This window comes from Rattus norvegicus, chromosome 2 (assembly GCF_036323735.1).
Source record: "Rattus norvegicus strain BN/NHsdMcwi chromosome 2, GRCr8, whole genome shotgun sequence".
NCBI classification, from domain to species: Eukaryota; Metazoa; Chordata; class Mammalia; order Rodentia; family Muridae; genus Rattus; species Rattus norvegicus.
The window spans coordinates 143,903,731-143,924,378 of record NC_086020.1 but is presented as its reverse complement, the minus strand read 5'-3'; the positions used below and the strand labels follow the sequence as shown (position 1 = coordinate 143,924,378).

The 20,648-nt window shown below is 44.8% G+C and overlaps 1 protein-coding gene across 1 annotated transcript in view; it reads left to right on the top strand.

Annotated features, from left to right (window-relative positions):
* The first annotated feature begins 7,437 nt into the window (after positions 1-7,437).
* The window catches only part of Wwtr1 (WW domain containing transcription regulator 1), a 115,761-nt gene continuing 102,550 nt past the window's right edge, over positions 7,438-20,648 (top strand). The window contains exons 1-2 of the mRNA NM_001024869.1: positions 7,438-7,594; positions 7,926-8,360. Of these exons, the coding sequence (NP_001020040.1) occupies positions 7,930-8,360 (431 nt within the window). The 5' untranslated portion in view covers positions 7,438-7,594; positions 7,926-7,929. The remainder of the gene's footprint in view (positions 7,595-7,925; positions 8,361-20,648) is intronic.

Here is a 20,648-nt window from a genome sequence, read left to right as displayed (position 1 = left end):
CAATAAAAAACGGGCGTGGTGTTTCTCCAGAAGTCAGGGAGAAGGTACCACAGTGACTTCATAGGCATTCCTAGGCGGCAGTGGCCAGCTCACACACAGGACTCACAGGAGGACGATGTGCTAGGGGAAAAAGCACACTGTTTATGGCTGACCCACACATTTTTGGTTTTGTTTGTTTAACTTCATGTTTCCATTGTATGTATTTGGACACAATACTTGAAAATCTATTGGACTGGGTGTCTTATCTATAAAGGGAGAATTTATTATGCATTGGGTCTTGCATGGGCCTTTATGAGGTTTAAATAACAGACATTTTCAAGGGTTGTGTTAATTTTTCTTACCATTTTGGCTGGATGCATAGCTGGCTCCTATGCTTAATACCCAGAACCCAAACCAAACGATTTCCACCTTCTTAATCTTTAGAATACAAATTCTGCATGTAAATCCTAAATTTTGTGGCAGAAAAAAAATTCATTTTGTTATATAAAGTCTGTACTCTGGTCCCACCCTGGCTCTGTTGGCTTTTCTGGTGCTTACTGTCTGCACTCAGCTAGAGAGCTGGCTGGAGACTAGGCTCAGCTTAAAAACCAGTCTTTTCTCTTCTCCCACTTGCTTCCCTCTCTGCATTCCTCCCTTTCTCCTTACCTCTCAAACAATCTTTGCTTTTGTTTATGTGAGTGATTGCCTGCATGTATGGATTTACACTATATAAATGCCCCATACCATGAAGGCCGGAAGAGGTTATCTGATCCCTGAAATTAGAGTTATAGATGGCTGTGAACTGCCATGTACCTGCTAAGAACTGAACTCAGGTCCTCTGCAAGAGCAGCAAGTGCTTTTAACTGCTGAACTAACTCTCCAACCTCCTGATATTACTTTTAGATAAGGTCTGGTGTCAAGTGTCCTAGGCTCACCTTGAGCTTGCTCTGTAACCTAGGAAGGCCTTGATTTTTAGTCTTCTTTCTTTAGCCTCTGGTTAACTGGGATTACAGACTTGCACTAGTGAGCTTGCTGCCAAGTGGTTTTCCCTTGAGGTGCAAATCTGCCTAGGTTTTGGTTGGGAGGCTCTGGTGTAGTTTTACTACTGTAGTCTCCTGGTTAAGTTAAATCTCTGGCCCCAGTCATATTTAGAAGGAAGGATTACATAAAGGGTTTGAATGAAAGGCATGGATCTTCCTGGAAAGGAAATACAATAGCTTTTGTGGGTGGACTGGGGACAGGTGAGGATAGGAACAGGAAGGATCAAGTCAAGGGGGTGGGGAATAGAGGGAGAGAACATGGGAGAGACATGAAACTGAGGGGCAAGGCAGAAACCTAGTGCAATGGAAACTTCCAGAAATCTATAAGGGTGACTCTAGTGAACACTCCTAGTCATGGGAGATACAGAGCCTGAAGTGGGTGTCATGTAATCAGGCAAGACTTCCAGCAGAGAGATTGGGACACCTACCCAGCCATTGAACCTTCAACCTACAATTTGTCCTGCCTGCAAGATGTACTGGGGCAAAGGTGGGAGTGGTCAACCAATGGCTTGTCCAACTTGAGACCCTTGCCGTGGGTGGGAGGGAGCCTGACACTGACTAGAGGACCAGAAACCAGAGGCTGGATAGCTCAGAAACGTAAGACAGAACCAAACACTAGTGGGAAAAAAGAGTCAATGAAGGCATTCCTATTTATAGATTGGTGCCTAGCTCAGTTGTCGTCATCAGGTAACCGATGGAGGCAGACACAGAGAGCCGTAGCCAAACATTGGGCGGAGCTCTGGGAATCCAGCAGAAGAGGGAGAAGGAGGGAAGAAGGGAGGGGTGTCAGAGCTAGAGGGTTTGAAGACATCACCGGAAAACAGTCCACAGAATCAACTAAGCAGAACTCATAGGAACTAACAGGCTCTGAAGCAACAATCCCTGTATGAGTTTGATCTAGGTTCTCTGTATAGATGTTATGCTTGTCTAGTTTGGTGTCTTTTAGAGGGACTCCTAACAGCAGGATTGGGGGTTCTCTGACTCTCTTGCCTGCTTTTGGGACCCTTTCCTCTTACCGTGTTGTCTTGTCCAGCCTGAATATTTGAGGATGTGGTTAGTCTTTCTTTTTAGTCTTCCTTCCTTCCTTCCTTCCTTCCTTCCTTCCTTCCTTTCTTTCTTTCTTTCTTCCTTTCTTTCTTTCTTTCTTTCTTTCTTTCTTTCTTTCTTTCTTTCTTCCTTCCTTCCTTCCTTCCTTCCTTCCTTTCTTTCTCTCTCTCTTTCTTTCTTTCCTTCTTTCTCTCTTTCTTTCTTGTTGTTTTTATTTTTCCAGACAGGCTTTCTCTGTGCAGCCCTGTCTGTCCTGGAACTCATATTGTAGACTCGAACTCAGAGATCCACTTGCCTCTGCCTCTGCCCCTGCCTCTCAAATGATGGGATTAAAGATGTGGACCGCCATGTCCCATGACTATTCTTATTGCAACTTCATATGCCATGTTTGTTCAATATACCTAAGAGGTCTGCCCCCTTTTCTGAAGGAAAATGGAGGAGGAATGGATAGAGGGAAGAGAGTAGTTGGGAGGAGCTGGGAGGAGAGGTGGGAGAAGAAGCCTGTGGTTGGGATGTACTGTATGAGAGAATACATTTTTTTTTAAAGGAGGGATGGTCTACTGGCTTCAACAGATGATCACAACTTTAGTAAATGTGAGTTGGGGAGGTTAGATTATTTGCCCTTTGTAGTAGAAGGCGGAGCCAAGTACTTTAAAGCTTGTATTGTAGTGAAAGAGTCAAGACACACAATTTGCTTTAATTTTGTTCCTATTGTTGTTTTGAGACTGTCTTGTTCTGTAGCCCAGGCTAGTCTAGAAGTTTTGGTGCTGAGATGCTGGGACTAGGGGGTGAGTCACTCTTCCTGCGGGATCTCTTTTATTTTTAGACAGAGTTTCATGTAGCTCAGGCAAGTCACTCCACAGCTGAAGGCGTCCTTCCCATGCTGACTTTTCCTGCCTCCATCTCTCCAGTTTTAGGACTATAGCTCTGTCCCACTAAGCCAGGTTTTACCTGCTAGTAGGGTGTTGCAGTGGAGGGAAGTACTCTACAAACTGAGGTACCTTCAGCATGGCTCATTTTGCTGTTGCTATTCGAGACTTTCACACTTATATATAATGTTTTGATCAAATCCATTCCCTCTTCTCCATTTCCCCCCTTTCCATTCATCTTCTTTTAAGCTAACTGATTCTACCTGCTGCGGGCTGTACATACATGGGTGTAGGGTCATTCAGTAAAGCCTCTTAGGTCACACATCCATGAAGAAAACTGTCTCTTCCTCCCCCAGCAGCCACCAAGCCTCAGTAGGCTAGCATAAGACTTTATGGACCCTTCCTTCTCCCATCCACGCCTGGATTGAGCTGGCTTGTCCTTGTTCCTCTCCTGGCCCTAAATGTGGGATTTTGTGAAGTATGTAGTACTATTTTGCTGAAATGACAAGGGAGGAAGCAAAGGACTTGAGTGCTTGAGTGTCTGAAGTGATGTGGGTGAAGGAATTACACCTTTTTTCCTTTCTTTTTTTAACTTTTGAGACAGTCTCATTATATCTCATCAGCTGTCCTGGAACTCACTCTGTAGACCAGGCTGACCTTGAATTTACAGAGATCCACCTGCTTCTGACCCTAAGTGCTGAGATTAAAGGTGTGCACCACTACGCCCAAGCATAGGAACCTTACTTAAACTGCCTTAGTTAAGGTTTCTGTTGCTATGACAAAACACTATGACTAGAGTCATCTTGGGGAGGAAAGAACTGATTTCATCTCACAGCTTCCTGTCATCCTGGGAAGACAGGGCAGAAACTCAAGGTAGGAACTGAAGAACATTGGTATCCTACTGCATCCAGGACCTCTTGTCCAGGGTACTGCCTGCAGTGAAATTGGCTCTCCCAGATCAAGCATCAACCCCCCCCCCCAAAAAAAAAAAATCAACACTGGTGTGCCCACAGGCTAATCTTGTGGGAGGTTTTGTTTTCTCTCTCTCTCTCTTTCAACTGAGGTTCCTTCTTCCAAAATAGATCTAGATTGTGTCCAGTTGACATAAAACCAGCCAGGCACACTAGTCCTGATAGTTAAGATAGCTGTTGTTATTTAAATCATTATTGTTAGAAGAATTGGGATGCAGCATATTTTATTGAATCATACTGTCAGGTTTGTTTGTTTATTTATTAAGACAAGGTCTCCTTATGCTACTCAGTCTGGCCTGGAACTACTAGGCTCAAGTGATCGATTCTTCTGCCTTGGCCTTAGACTACAAATGTATACCAGCTTGCTTGCCCTGCGATGCGGTGAAAGATTATGCCTGTTTAGGAACAGGAAGCTTTTGAGCTAGCAACCATTTCTGACTTACGCCTGTGTTCTCGGCTGTTTATGTCTTGAGACTTGGCAGGGAATAAAGGCTGCATCCTTAGTTATCCAATCTCAAGCCCTATTTACACCTTTCTGAGATAAGAGCCTTCCTGGAATGGGGCTGGCCTCGGGCATCCTCACCTCGGCCCTGCAGCTTCTGAATTAGTAACCTTTCCATCCCAGGCACTTCCTCCAGCTCCACAGTTCATTCCTCCCTCTCACAAAGATCCTGTTTCCAAGGGCAGGAGCCTCAGTGGCTCTCTCCCTTTCTCTCTGTCCTCTGAAGAGAGGACTCATGTCTGGAAAATGGCAGTTTCAGATTCCTGGAAGCAACCAACTCTGCTTATCTTGGTAGGTGATCCAGGGGCCTTTCTCTGTTTGAAGCAGATCCTCGTAAACTCTGGGTTGTGAACTCACCTGGGTTGTGTAATCTATTGTGGAGCAGGGGTCGGGAAAATTTGGCAGCTGTGAGAGGCAGAAGCAGGCAGATCACTGAGTTCCAGGCCAGCCTGGTCTACAGAGAGTTCCAGGACATAGCCAGGGCTACAGAGAAACCCCGCCTTGAGAAAAATAAAGTTTTTGGATGCATACACAGAACCAAAAATTAATTCAAAATCAAACATATGACTTGCATTTTTGGTAGTACTTGCCTGTGTGGCCTCTTGTGAATTCATTGTGCTCTTGGCTCTGAACACTCATGGGCACTCTGCTCTGTGCACACTATACAACACCAAGGAAAAATGCCTGAAGTGCTACTGCTCAGATTTGAATTGTGGTGGTGTTCCTAGGCATAGTATTTTACTTCTAAAAAGATTGAAAAATGCAGAATGGACAATATTTTTCTGCCACCATTCCTCAGTATGTATATCACATTAGCACAGCTTTTGGTTAGGATGTTGAAAATGACTGAGTTGCCGACTTGACTTTCATTAAAAAAGAAAAAAAGATCATTAAATGCAATTTGGGCTTGGAACTAGGACAGAACTTCCAACGGTTTCTGAAATGGCCCTAAACATACTTCTGCCATTTTGTACAATGCCAGTCTCGGGACTGGCAATTATCAAATAAAAAAGTATAAAATGTTGAAGACACCCGATACCCTGTAGTATTAGTATATTCTGTCTATAGAAACAACCACATTCATTTTATTATTTATTACTACTAAGGAATGATCCTAGGCAAGCGCCCTGCCACTGAACTACGGTCCCAGCCCAAAGCACAGCTTGGTGATTTTAATGAATGGCAAATTTTTATATACTCGGGAATCGTTTTAAGATTAATTTACGGTCATCAGTAAATCTTTTGATTTTTACCATTTTATACAAATATAGTTTGGGGTCAGATATGTTTCAGGGAAAAGGGGGTCATGAGCGGAAAAGTTCAAGAAGTCTTGGTAGAAGACTACCCTGTCATTTCCCAGTCAGTAAGGGACCTGGAGTCAAAGGTCATGTATGGATACTGGGGTAGGATACAGCTATTCAAAGATGGTCTCAAAAGGACAAAAAAATTGTGTTGGGGAGGGGCTCACGTGGAGGCTAGAGTTGGTTCCCTCCTTCCATCATGTAGTGTGTGGGAATCGAACTCAGGTTGTCAGGATTGCTGGAAAGGACCTTTTCCAGCTGAGCCACAGTGCTGTCCACTCTTCTAGCTCTTAAAGTAAAAATTATGGAGTAGCTTTGCCTTTGTCCCTTCAACTTGCTGTTAGGTCACAGTCGTCTTCATTTTCCTATAGTGCTGTCGTCCTTCAACTGTGGATTTAATTTTGACTTTTATTTCGCCCTTAAACATGGTGAGGCACAGTGCCAGCATTTAATATAGTTCTGCTGACAAACTTGCATCCAGCCCTGGCTAAGCAAAGTGCTTTGCATGTATTGCCTCATTTAGCCTATCTAATAAATGTCTATTAGAATCTGCGGGGTCGGGTAGGGGCTTCCTGGAATGTGATTTTATAAAGCGGTCATCCTTTCTTGGAGAGAAGGAATAGAGTAGAGCAGCTGGCAGTGGGACGGGCAAGGCCTCCTCCCTCTTCCCGGCAGCTGTCTTACCAGGCCCGACCTCCTCTCCCCACAGGCTGGGGTCTCCACCTCTGGCCCAGGTCCAGTCGGGTGGGAGTATGTGTGGCTTTTTCCGGGTCACTGGCACACCCTCTCTATCCTAGCCACCTGCCCCGGTTCCATCCCAGTTCCAGGCTCCCTGGAGGGACCCAGGGACATTCCAATCCTCCCACTACCCTCGCAAATGCCGCGGGAGGAGGGAAGGGGGCGCAATTGCTTGGCCTTCTAGAACGCAGTTTTGTCTCGACCTTTTTTTCAACTCCTAGTATCCAGATTCACTTCGTAGAGAAAACTAACGACCGATGAAAGGCTTGCAAGTTGGTAGTTTACAATCGACTCTTTGGCGAAGCCGCATCTTCAGCAACAGCGGCACTATTTGGAAACCGTCTTGCAGACAATTGAAAGCCAAACGGCCAAGTTGTCTCCTCACCAGACCAAATATGGTCACAAGCGCTAAGCAGCCTTCCGTGGAAAGTCTGGCCTCGCGGGTGTCTCCCTGAGCCAGGGTGCGCCCCGGTCCGACCTCTGTCAGATCGGCGCCCCGTGCCACATTCCGGGTGCTGGGCGCTCCCTTCAAGGCGAGGGCAAGCACCCTGCCCGGACACTCATTCTGGGCCCTTAGACCCTCAACTGCAAGCCCTCCGTTATTCTCCGATTTGGTTTTTGTCCATAACCCCTTGATTTAACAGGCTTGAACCATTTTCTCTTTGATCCCGCCCCAAGTCAGTGGTAAACTCAAAGGAATGCAGATAGAGCGCTCGGCGGGAGAGGTCGGCGCGGCGCGGCGCGGCGGGGCGGGGGCACGGTCTCTCCGGAGCTGCGAAGTGCCCAGCCCACCCCCGCCAGCCCGGCCAGGGTGGGAGGAGGAGGAAGAGGAGGGGCGTGGGGCAGGCTGGCTCCAGCCAGGAGGTCATGCATAATTCAACAGCTCCACTTTCGGCCCGCCTCTTTCCTAGGGGTGGGAGTTTGCAGCAAACTTTGTTTATGGGACAGTCCGGGAGCCGCGGCGGCTGCGCTAGTCTACGTCTTCTCAGTCGCTTCCTCGCGTAGTGCGAGCGCCCGAGGCCGGCTCCGGGGATGTAAGAGGAAAAGCCTTCGGCTGCTGGGAATCCGCTCGGGATCTGCCAGCCGGGGCCGGGTTCCAGCTCGTCAGTTCGGGAGGCGCCCAGGCTTGGCTTCCCCGCGTGCCCAGGTAGCTCCCGTCGCGCCCCGCACCCTTTCGGCTCTTAGACGACCGCAGTCCGGACTCTTGGGGTCGGCGGTGGGCGTATTGGTCAGGGGAGGCTGCGACTGGGTCTGGTGCAGGCACCTTCGACCTCGGTCCGCGGCTGCTTGCTCAGGGGAGCTTCTCTGCTGCGGGAAAGTTGCATAATCTCGGAGGCCAGGGGCGCCCCCTCCCCCACCGGCTGGTCCCTGGACCCATACCTAACTGTCTCTGTGCTGTCTCTGTCCTTCCCCAGGACAACTCCCCCTCCCCCCGACTTGCACTAAAAGGCAGACCCGATTTTTCTTTTTTCTTGTAGAAAGATGAATCCGTCCTCGGTGCCCCATCCGCTCCCGCCGCCAGGGCAACAAGTCATCCACGTCACGCAGGACCTCGACACGGACCTCGAAGCCCTCTTCAACTCTGTCATGAATCCCAAGCCCAGCTCGTGGCGGAAAAAGATCCTCCCGGAGTCCTTCTTTAAGGAGCCCGATTCCGGCTCGCACTCGCGCCAGTCCAGCACCGACTCATCGGGCGGCCACCCCGGGCCTCGACTAGCTGGCGGCGCGCAGCACGTCCGCTCGCACTCGTCGCCCGCATCCCTGCAGCTAGGCACCGGTGCGGGCGCCGCTGGAGGCCCTGCACAGCAGCATGCACATCTCCGCCAGCAGTCCTATGACGTGACCGACGAGCTGCCGTTGCCCCCCGGGTGGGAGATGACCTTCACGGCCACTGGCCAGAGATATTTCCTTAAGTAAGTCTGTCGCCAGCCAAGAGGTGCAAAGTTGCGATGCCCCGGGGACGCTCGTAAGCTCATGCGTTCTTGTGGTGTGGTGTGGTGTGGTGTGGTGTGGTGTGGTGTGGTGTGGTGTGGTGTGGTGTGGTGTGTGTGTGTGTGTGTGTGTGTGTGTGTGTGTGAGAGAGAGAGAGAGAGAGAGAGAGAGAGAGAGAGAGAGAGAGAGAGAGAGAGAGAGATTGACTCTGACGATTCCAAGGTGCTTCACAGATCTACAAAGTTAAAATAGGGAGTGAGTTTCTGGGAGTTGGACTAGAGCAGAGAACAATTTCGCGAAGTCAATTTAACTTCATCCATAGTGCTTTAAGCCTTAAGAGATCCAGGACATTGGAACACTTAAACTTGGGGAAAGGAAGTTTGAGTGACTTTGGTCTAAATCTGGGTCTTAGGCCCTTAGCGCCTTCACTTAAGTTAGCTAGCTCAGAGCCAGGTAAGTAGGTGGTCTGGGTTCTTCAGCCACACCGGAAAAGAACACAGTCCCTGGTGGGCTTTACCTCTCCCAGCTGATGACGTATGACCACACAGTTCAGTAATGTAATTACCAACCACATTGTAAAGTAGTTATGGGCTGGACCAACAAATTGTGTGGAAATTGGGTCAGGAGTCTTATGTTACACTTGGTAACCTAAAATACCACAGTAGTGTGCACTGTCACTGTTCATGCCCCATCAGACTAGCTTTTTGATGTCGGGAGTTTTACAGTAGATTAAGCTTTTGAATTAGATTGAACAGAGAAGTGTATTTTCAACTGTTAGAAGAGACTGGCGTTCTTGAGGAAAAAACAGGCTGGAACTTGAATTGTTACCCGAACCAGTGAGGTCATAGGGGTCAGGCTTAGAAAAGACCTGGACCGAAGTTGTGGCTGAACCACTTGGTGCAGAATCACTTCAGCTCATCTGGTCTTCGCTGTCAAAAGGGAAGATGTCTAAGAACTTGTCTTAAACGTCATCTTAGAGCCCTTAATTCTTTTTTTTTTTTTTAAAGATTTTTATTTATTTATTTTATATATGTGAGTGCACTGTAGCTGTCTTCAGACACACCAGAAGAGGGCATCAGATCTCATTACAGATGGTTGTGAGCCATCATGTGGTTGCTGGGAATTGAACTCAGGACCTCTGGAAGAGCAGTCAGTGCTCTTAACCACTGAGCCATCTCTCCAGCCCGAGCCCTTAATTCTTTAAGTAGCCTTGCTTCAAAAGGTTCAAATGTAAGATAGCACGTTTTAGCACTGTTTTAAATGTGCAACGCCAAGCTTCTCCCTGGCATTGGTCTTTGGTCCTTTGATTACTGAGGCCCTCTAAGAATGAGCGGGTGGTGTCGGCGGATTCTATGGTCATATCCGAGACTCATACTGTTTGTTGGTTAGCTCTTTCTTCCTCATCCCAAAGCTGTTGCCATTGTGTGCATACACGACATGCTTGTGGAGGCCAGAAGAGGATGTCGAATTCCTAGGCATGGCAGTGTAAGCCGCAACCCGCTCCCCTAATTTGGGTTTGGGTGCTAGGAACTGAACCCCAGTCCTCTGCAAGAGCATCAAGTGGTTTTAACCACCGATCCATCTCTTCAGCTCTTGGGAATACTTTCTGTTGTTGTTGTTGTTTTTTTTAATCTTTGTTTTGGGGCTTAGTGTGGTGCTGGCATCTGGAAGCCTTCCACACAGTCGGTGTGTAGATTATTGAGTGAGGTGTGAACACATGCTCGGGGCTTTGATTTCTAAGTGGCAGTAGAGGTCGGATATTCAATGCCATAGCATGGAGTTAAACTTAACAGAGGAAGATATTAGTTTCTGTACAGCATACATGTTCAAAATACCTTTGTGTATTAAGTTCATTTAAGTGAATGCAGCTGTATGTATCTCACCACGATTTTTTTCCTAATGTGAATTTTGCAATACATGTAAGTAGAGTCTTAATAAGTTTTGGTCCCTTTTGGCCTGAGATGATTTTTAAACCGCTCACGAATGTGCACAGGTATGTGGAAGAGCGGGGCTTGCCTGATATCTGTGGGAACCTAGACAAAAAAGCGACTTCTAAATAAAAACAAATTCTTTTCTACATGTGGTTTTAATGATTAAAGTTGCTCAGATGTGTTTGTGATTTAGGGCAAAAATAGACATTAGCCTTGGGTATAGGGAAAGTCGCTGCTGTGATCCATTTCTGTCTACCCTTGCAGCTATGGGCACTCCTCCAGCTAAGCCAGAAAGCTTCATCATTTCATTTTGGATGGTAGATGGGGTGTGAATAGTATGCTGGCATGACCTGACGCCGTCCCTGGAAATTTCTTGGCTAAGTGACTAAGAATTTAAGGAATTATGTTTTTGTGAATATTGTCTTGTAGAATAAGCATTCTGCCAAGAATTCTTGATTCCTTTTAGAGCTTTGTTTGAACTTTGAATAAGGTAAATGTTCTGTGCCACACTTTGTTATACAGCCGTAAGGGAAGTGGTAGCTAGCTGTTCGCCCTGATTTAATTCTCTTGGAATCCGTCCATTACACAACTCTTGTCATCCATAAGTGGGGCTAGGGGAGGGATCCTGTTCTTATCAATCAGAAGCCATATAGCAATTTATAACCAACAAGGATCAGTTCGAGGGTTTTGGGGAGGGGGTTGTTTATTTTGTTTTGTTTTCTCTCTGGAACTAACTCTGTAGACCAGGCTGGCATCAAACTTAGCAGTTTGCGGGTTTTAGTGGCTTTTGTATTTTATTCTTTATTTTTGGCTAGGAAATGAGCCTAGAGGAGGAGGACGAAGGTGTGATTTGGCAGAAGTCATGTTGCTGAACAGTGGTATCTGACTGAAATGATTCCATCTACTTTAAAGCAGGTTTTCTTTTCCCTTTCAAAGCTCTCTTTTTGCCTGTGCCTCTTCCGCAGCTGAGCAGTGGCTTTGTGGGGAGTAGAGCTGAGACATCTAAGCCGCCTTTAACTGCCTTTTGCCATTTCGTTAGGGTGGATAGATTGTTTCTAGGTCTATGTTGTCCTCATGTCTGTCCCTTTTCTTTTTAAAACAGGGACTGACTTTGTAGCCCTAGCTGGCCTCCAACTCACAGATTTGCCCGCCTCTGCTCTTGAATGTTGGGATTAAAAGCAACCCTTTCTGTTTCTTAAAGGTCACTCTTTGAGTATCCACACTTTTTCTCTGCAGTGGTTGCCCTTAAGGTACTCGATAGAGAGGGAAGACCAAGTGTGGGGCAAGATGAACCGTGGTTTCTCTGAAGCTTCTGTGTCAGTCCCTGTGTGGCCTGGTTTGCTGATAGCTAAACCACTGAAGGCTATTATTTTAGTTTATTTCATCGGAACATGGAGGTTTTAGATCCAGTTGCGTTGGGAACCCCAGTGCCCTTGGAAAAATAGCGAGCTATCTAATGACCGAGGCATCTCTTCAGGTCCCCTACCGAGGTTTTCATTTATTTTTAAATTTCTTTCATTCTTTCTTTTTTTTAAACTTTTTTTTTAAACTTTTTAAAGAGATTTATTTATTTTATGTATGTGAGCACACTGTAGCTGTCTTCAGACACACCAGAAGAGGGCATTGGATTCCATTACAGATGGTCGTGAGCCACCATGTGGTTGCTGGGAATTGAACTCAGGACCTCTGGAAGAGCAGTCAGTGCTCTTAACTGCTGAGCCATTTTAAACTTCTGATTATAATGGCATACATGGTTTTTGTGTATAACTGTAGAACAGAATTATAAAGAAAATGATCTCCAGTTAGCGTATTCAGTCTTTATTCTATAAATGTTATTGTGGAAAAGTCATAACAATTCTGCTCTTTTTTTTTTTTAATTATTTATTTATCATAGTACACTATGGCTGTCTTCAGACACACCAGAAGAGGGCATCAGATCCCATTACCATGTGGTTGCTGGGATTTGAACTCAGGACTTTTGGAAGAACAGTCAGTGCTCTTAACCACTGAGCCATCTCTCCAGCCCAACAATTCTGCTCTTAATACAACAATATTGGCCATTCTTAAAAACGTTTTTTATATATATATATTTTTTTAAAGACAGGCTCTCTTGATGTAGTCATGGCTGGCCTGGAACCCCTGCCTGCCACTGTCTCCTGAGCCATGGAATTAAAGGCATGGTTACCACACCCTGCTGTTTTGCCTTTTCTGAAATTTATGTTGACATATTGTTTTTTATTAAGCCGCTTTATACTTGGTAACAGATCTAGTAACACAGTCATCTTTGGCTGAATAGCACTGGCTTCCTTTGGCCCCTTAGTGCTCACAGGTAGGAACCTTTAAACTTTTAAAAATTGTGTCTGTATTTAATTTAGTTTCCTCTTTAACCCTCAGTGGTAGACTCTGATAAGATAGGGAGAGTACAGTTCCTTATTGCAGTTTTCTTTGTTTACATATTGCTTGTCCGATAGGCCCTCTTTGTTATTTATTTATCTATTTATTTATTTTTGTCTTCTTTCTTTTTTTTTTTTTTTTATAAAGACCAGGGTCTCATGTTCTCAAAGGCTGAGAATTATTTTGAACTTATGATTGATATTCCAGCTTTATTTCCCGAGTGCTGATGGGATTTCAGGCACACGCCACCCCTCCTAGTTTATACTGTTGAACCCAGGGTTTCACAAATGCTAGGCAGGCACTCTGTCAGCTGAGCAGCCTGCCTCAGCCCATTCTGTTACCATCGGTGGACTGCCCTATGCTGTAAGTCAGAGACATTTGCTTGCTACTGGTTCTTAAAGGTTGCCTGTCCACAAGGACCATCCATGTTACCAGAGCCTGGTAGCTACAACTGGAACTTATGCTTTGTCTAAATGATGAGACAGGAGCTCGCTGTGTAGCACAGGCTATCCTGGAATTTGCTCTGTAGGTTAGGCTAGCTTCGAACTCACAGAACTCCATTGGCTTTTGCCTCCTTATTGCTGGGATTAATTTTAAAGTGTTATACCATTATATCCAGAAATTCTTATAAAATATTTGTTCTTACTATTTTTATTTATGTGTATGTGCCTGTGTGAAGGTCATGTGTGTGATGGCTCTCTCAGAGGCCAGTATAGAGTGTCAACTTCTTTGGGGTTAAGGGTTAGAAGAATTTGTGAGCTATCCGATGTGCGAGCTGAGAACTGAACCTGGGTCTTCTGCAAGAGCAGCAAGTATTCTTAACTCTCTCTATGCCCCTCATAAACAATTCTTAGAGTCAACAAGCTACAATTTTAAGGTTATAAAATGACTAATTTCCTTATGTAGTAGTCAGAATTGGATTTTACCCATTGTTTTGGCTTTTTGCTGACTTTGAGTTCATAGGGATACACCTTTAATGCCTGCAGGAGCTGGGACTAGAAAGGTGGTGCCTGGCTTGGTTTGGGTTTTCAACTGACGCTTCTGTCTGACATTATAAATCCTTAACCAATCAACCCACAATGAAGTGATTTTTTTTTTCCTTACTTTTCATTGATTAAATTGACATCGCTTTTTCTTCATACTTTGACCATGATTTTTTTCTGACGTGATCTCATGCTGTAGCCCACCTTGGCCTCAGATTCAGGATGATACTCTCATTCAGTGCCTGAGTTTGGATTGTAACTGAGTGTCCTTGCAGCGTTTTGGACCTTGATTTTCTTTCTTCCTTTTTACTTCTTATTCAATTACTGTATATTAATTCTATGTGACAGAAGTGTTCATTATTACATTTTCGTAGATGACTGTCACGTATTGTGGTCATCTTTACTCCCCATTCATTACCTTCTCCTGACTTCCTGTTCTTCTACTTCCCTGACTAATCTCTCTCCTACTTTCGTGCCTTTTTCTTTGTGAGACCCAATGAATTTAGTTGGGATTACTAACATAGCACGGGAAGGGGCTATTTATAGGGCATTTAGACTTTACTAACGATGACATCACTGAAGGAAACGGCTCTTCCTCCTCAGCAGCCATTAACTCCTCATATCCCTTCAGAGAGAGATTGGTTTTCAAGAGCTCCGCCCCCTAGCAACACTCAACTGCTTATGAATATACGCAGGGCAGGTGGACCAGGACTTTCTAAACAGAATTTTTTTTCTAGTATGTCTAAGTAACTTTTAATGCGTTTATGTATTATTCGCCCTTACGATCTAGGGTATATTCTGTGCTCTGTCCAATCCATTTGGCCTCCTGCCATAGAGATAAGTAATCAGCCTGTTATATGTCAGGATTTGAATCCAAGTGTGGATGAGGTCCCATAGGGCTTCAGATAGAGAAGGCCTTACAGATCCTGTAAAGGACACGAAGGTGAATAGTCAGAAAGTTGGAGGAAATTAAAAACAAAGTGTGCCTGGAAGCCTGGAAAGAGAATGATTAGAGGAAGGAATGGTTAGCACTGTGAACCTAGGCACGACCAGGGGACACTTCCCCATCCAGGACACTTTTTCCTGGGCTACCAAAAAAACAGGGGCCTGATGTATGTGAACTTAGTGATGTAATTTGGAAAAATGAAGAAAATATGAATTCAGATAGTTGTAGGCAAACACCCCATGCTCTCATACAAGTCTCTAGTGTCCCTGATGAGGATTAGTTCCCTCACTTCCTAGGTCTGCTGCTTTGTGGAGACACTGTACATTTGCTTAAGCGCTCTACTACAATGGGATCTGAAGCCAGTGTTTCTGTAACCAAGTTACAAGATTTGAATTTGGGGGCTGGAGAGTTGGTGTTGCAAAGGGCCTAGGTTCAATTCCCAGCATCCACATTGGAACCTCACCACCTCCTCAGGCATCAGGCATGCCTGTGTGGCACAGACATCCATGCAGGCACAACACTCACACTCATAATGTATTATAAATGCCCTCCCCTCCCCCAATAAGAACAAAAACCAGATTCGAATTCAAGTAGCACCCAATTGATAAGATAATCACTTGTCCTGTTCTTTATTCTCCGCTCCTGGTCAGTTAGTTAGTGGCATGTACCTATTGTTGGAGTGTGTCGTACTAAATTGCAGCCATAAAAGCATCAGGTATGTATGTAAGTGTGGTTCTGGAACATAGAGTGCAGTTTTGGGTGGGGGTTTATCTTTCCTGTTCTTTTGTTGTCTTTATTGTTTGTTTGCCAGAACTGGTTCTTGGCAAAGGCACTTCTGAGATTATGGCAAGAAAATTCTTCTGGTGATATTTGATTCTGTCAAACTGAGTTAAGTTTGGTTACGTTTTATAATTAAAGCCAACATTGGGATTAAAAGGCTATTTCATGGAGCTGGAGAGATGGCTCAGCCTTAAAGAGGCCTGGCTGCTCTCGCAGAGGACCCAGGTTGAGTTCCCAGTGAACATATGGTGGCTGACAACTGTCTGAGACAACTGTCTGAACTCTACTTCTAGGGGATCCTCTTCTGGCTTCGAGGGGCACCATACATACATGCAGGTGCATGAAACTAACTTAAAAAAAAAGAAAGAATTAAAGCCTATCTTATTTGTAAATTTAGAAGCAACTGAGAACTGTTAACAGATTTGGGATTTGTATAGACATGAATTTAATGGAGGGGTTAGGGTTCATATAGGAACAGATAAATTTAGGTTCTGTTCATGACATTGTTGGAGTAGTTCCTCCTCCTCCTCCTCTTCCTCCTTTCCTTCCTCCTCCCCCTCCTCTTCCTCCTCCTCCTCTTCCATTACCACCACCACCATTATATTTTTGAGGCAGGGTTTCTCTGTGGGACAGCTGACCTGGGACTTGTTCTGTAAACCTGCCTCCTGAGTGCTGGGGTTAAAGGTCTGTGCTCCTATGCTTGACTCTGAAGTTTAGAAAACCCTGTAGTACATCTGTCCCCACTTCATGGGTTTTTGTCTTCTGTAGTGTGTAAACTATAAGCCTGTGTATATTCAGCTTTGGGAAAATAGGGATTTTTAAATTATATCACCTAGCATATTTGGCTAACTTGTGCCAAATATAATATCATAAAATACCATAAAACCCAGCCATGAATTTGCATTGTGGAATAACTTGAAGAGATGAAAGCTAGGACTAAAGGTGCAGTTGCTTGGAGGTTAAGCTCTAAGTGTAATCTTTTTCCCCTTAGTCTATTCAAAAGTTAGTCCATTGCTGGTGTAAGACAAGTTCAGCTTGAGTTACTAATTTAGCAGTTCCTGCATTTTGTGTGTGAAGACAGTGAGGGTGGGCTCTGGCTTAGCAAAGACAGCCCCGCAGGAAGGCCTCAGGACTGTGATCCTTCCAGTACACAAGGCAGGCATTTGCTCTTTATACTTGTCTGTTGTTTGAATCTTAATAACTGTTGATCAGGGATCATTCAACAGCCTTTTCCCAGTTGGAACAGCATAGAGCGTTGGGTCATTATGGAAAACTGGGTGTCAGTGTTAAACAGAATGACTTTATAGCCTGTATTCCAAACTGGGAAGCCTCGTCCTGAGTCTGACAGTGTTGGAGCAAGTTATGTTGTCCTGCAGCCTTTTGTAATTATTAGCCACAGCCACATGAGTCAGGTGCTGCCCCGTGCCTTCCATTTAACCTGTTAATTGTTAAGTCCTGGTGAATTGCTTTGAAAATCACTAAAGGATGCGAACTTCTCACTTGCACGTGTATCAGGATACCCAGCTTACCTCATAGGTGACATATGTGGCTCCAGGACAGTTGAAGAGCATTGCTTATGCATGCCTTAAAGCAAAGTGTCTTCAAGGACTTTTAGTAGCATTTGCAAAGTTCTCCTTAGGCCTGGTAAACCTCTTGGGTGATTCATACCTGCTTTATGGATCTGAAGGTTGAGAGCTGCAGGAAGAAAGAATTATAAACTTGTCTGTGAGTTTGGGGACGTAAACTGTTGTTCTGGAATTTTGTCAGCTGAAGTAAAGCTGAGTTTTTATTACATTTTTATATTACATTTAGTTATTTAATGTTTGTCTTCATACCTTTGTGTGCCACAACTTGCCATTGCCACGGTGTGAGTGGAAGTTAGGACAATTTGCAGAAATTGGTTTTCTCCTTTTACTATGTTGGTCCCAGGGATTGAACTCAGAACTCCTGTGCCTTTACCTGCTGAGCCATCTTGCCAATTTCTGGATGTAGCCTTTGATATAATAATATAGACCTGGATATATTCAGAGATAAACTTGTTCTATATACCAACTCATTGGGATGCTAAAGAAACATCAGGTTTTTAAAACATTCATTTAGAAGCTCATATATAAATTTTGAGTGAAGTGGCCCTTTAAAATGTTTATTTTTTTATTTAATTATTTTTAAATTGAAAACAGATTCTTTTCTCATACAGTATACATGGATTATAGTTTGCCTTCTAAGTTCCTTCCTGCCTCTCCTTCCCCTCTGGACCTACTCCTTTTTTGTCTCTTATTTATTAGAAAAGAAGGGTCTTCTAAGAGATAACAACCAAACACAACACAGTAAAATATGATAAGATGAAGCAAAAAACTATTGAAGTTGGACATGGCCACCCAATAGGAGGAAGTTGCCCGAGTCCCAAGAATAGGCACAGGAGTCAGAGACTCATTCTCACAGGAGTCCCATGAAAATACTGAGCTGAAAGCCGAAGTGCATCCACAGAGAGCCTGGTATGGACCCGGGCAGGTCCTGTGATTGTGCTTCAGTCTCTGAGATCTCATATGTCCGCTTAGTTGGTTCAGAGGGCCTTGTTCTCCTGGTGTCCTCCATTGTCTGGCAGGACAGAGCCAGATTTCCACCTCCTTTTCCTCAAGGTTTCCTGAACTCTGAGGGAGGGATTTGATGACTATCTCTAATTTAGACTCTCCAAGCAATGTCTGGCTGTGGGTTTGTGCGTCTGTTCCCATTTGCTGCAGGAGGAAGGCTCTCTTTTGACTGGACAAGGCACTGATCTATATAAGTATAGCAGAATACCATTATGAGTCATTTAATTGTTTGTTTAATCCTAGGTCTCTGTGCTATCTAATGTCTGGTTCTTGGGCTCTCCCTGGCAGTTTGCAGAGAGCAACCTTTTGCCTTAGCAACAGCTTGGGTTATTTGGGGCCCCGTTGGTCAACAACTCAATTGAATGCAGCCCAGTTCTGCCCTTGGAAGGCCTTACCTAGCTACAGGGGAAGGCCTGTTAAGACTCTGTCTCTCATTACTAGGAGTCCTCTTTAGGATTGCCGGTGGTTTGAATAGGAATGGCCTCCACATGGCTCATATGTTTGAATGCTTGGCCCTTAGGGAGTGGGGCTATTAGGAGGTGTGACCTTGTTGGAGTAGGTGTGGCTTCCTGGAGGAAGTGTGTCACTTTGAGACTTCCAAAGCTCCAGTCAGCTCTCTCCCTGTTGCCTGGGGAATCAAGATGCAGAACTCTCAGCTCCTTGTCCAGTACCCTGTCTACCCTGCATGCTGCCATGTTTCCCACCATTACTGTAATGCACTAAACCTCTGAATTTGTAAGCCAGCTCGAATAAAATGTTGTCCTTTATAAGAGTTGCTATGGTCATGGTGTCTCTTCACAGCAAAGAAACCCTGACCTAAGACAATCACCTTCGGGCTGGAGAGATGGCTCAGAGGTTAAGAGCACTGACTGCTCTTCCAGAGGTCCTGAGTTCAAATCCCAGCAACCACATGGTGGCTCACAACCATCTGTAATGAGACCCGATGCCCCTTTCTGGTGTGTCTGAAGACAGCTACAGTGTGCTTAATAAATAAATAAATAAATCTTTAAAAAAAAAAAGACAATCACCTTCATATATTTTAGGTTGCTCTAGGTTTCCACATCACCATCCAAATACCCCTCAATTTCAGCCTTCCATAGCCCTTCCCTCACCTGATCATCCACTCTGTCCTTACCAGCCCCAGTCTTCTAGTAAAATTTATTCTATTTCCCCTTCCCAAATTTCACTGTATTGCATTAGCTGGCCTATGTAGACATTGACTGGCTCACTATATAGACAGGGCTAACCTCAAAATCATGGAGATCCACCTGCCTCTGCCTCTTGATTGCTGGGATAAGGGCATGGAAAGGGATCAAATTCAGATCCTCAGGCTTCACGGCGAGCACCTTTATCTCCTGAGCGCTCTCGCGCTCTCTCGCTCTCTCGCTCTCTCTCTCTCTCTCTCTCTCTCTCTCTCTCTCTCTCTCTGAGACAGGATCTTTTTATATAGGCTAGCTGTCCTGGAACTCACTATGTAATTCAGTTCAGGCTGGTCTCGAACTCACAGAGCTCCTGAATGCTGAGATTAAAGGTGTGTGTCACCATACCTGGCTCAGAGTTGCTTTTTGTTAGAAAAGATCAAAAGTATTTCTTTGGCTAGAAGCAAAACATTTCATCTCTCAGTTTCTGAGGTCCCAGTGGTATAAGTGGGATGGGTCTGTATTGGTCCTAACCTTTATCCGTAGACAGAACAGTGGTTTAAGAAGATGAGCCAAGGTCCAGGCTATCGGAATTTTAATGAGTTACCTGAAAAATGGGTGTGAATCTGAGAGACAGTTCAGGTTGTTTGTACTTGGCAGTCTGAATGGGCTTTGAGCATGAGGGGAGATTGCATGAAGTTATAAATGGCCTTAAGGGGGATTTTGTAAGAAAACTGGCAAGTTTCTTGTGAGAGGGGGCCTAGGAGAATAAGGGAGACCCAAGAAGCTGTGCTAAGACTCTTGTGCTATCATGAACCTTCAAAGCTAAAGTTTTGGGAAAGGCGAGGAAGGTAATATAAGTAATATAAACGAGTGTCTAGAAATAACAATACTCATAAAAAGACTTAGGGTGTTTTGTAGATTTCCTTTGTTACGGGAGAGATAATTGTTGTTACCCGAGTTTGCTGGGGGGATAAAAGAGCTTACCCGAAGAATGATTTACTACTTTAAAAGCATTTAAACGCCAGCTATATTATTACACTATTACATTATTCATACCTAAAAACCTTGAAAACAGAACGAGTCTTCAGGTATGCTGGCATGCTGGCTCCTGGGGCAAGCCACATGAAGCAGCAGGTGGTTGCAGGCAGACTGCTCCTTTTGCAATGTTGCCTGCCTTTGTTCTTGAGCATGATGTTAGAGTGGCCGGCTTTGGTTTGTTTCTGGTCTGGAGCCTGCTTGGATGAATTTAAAAACCTGTTTGTTTCATCCATCAGCCAGCTGGGCTTTACCCATAATTCCTGAACTTTGATTATGGGGGTTATTGTTGGACAAGAGCGTCTTTGTCAAGGAGCATGTTTAATACTCTGGGGTCTAGCGTGACTAGCGGATGTAAATTGTATGGAAGTAATTAAATGTGAAGGAAATGTCATGTGGGCTGAATTTAAATGTTCAGACTTTGTGGCATTCTTTTTTTTTTTTTTTTAACCTTATACTAAGAAGGA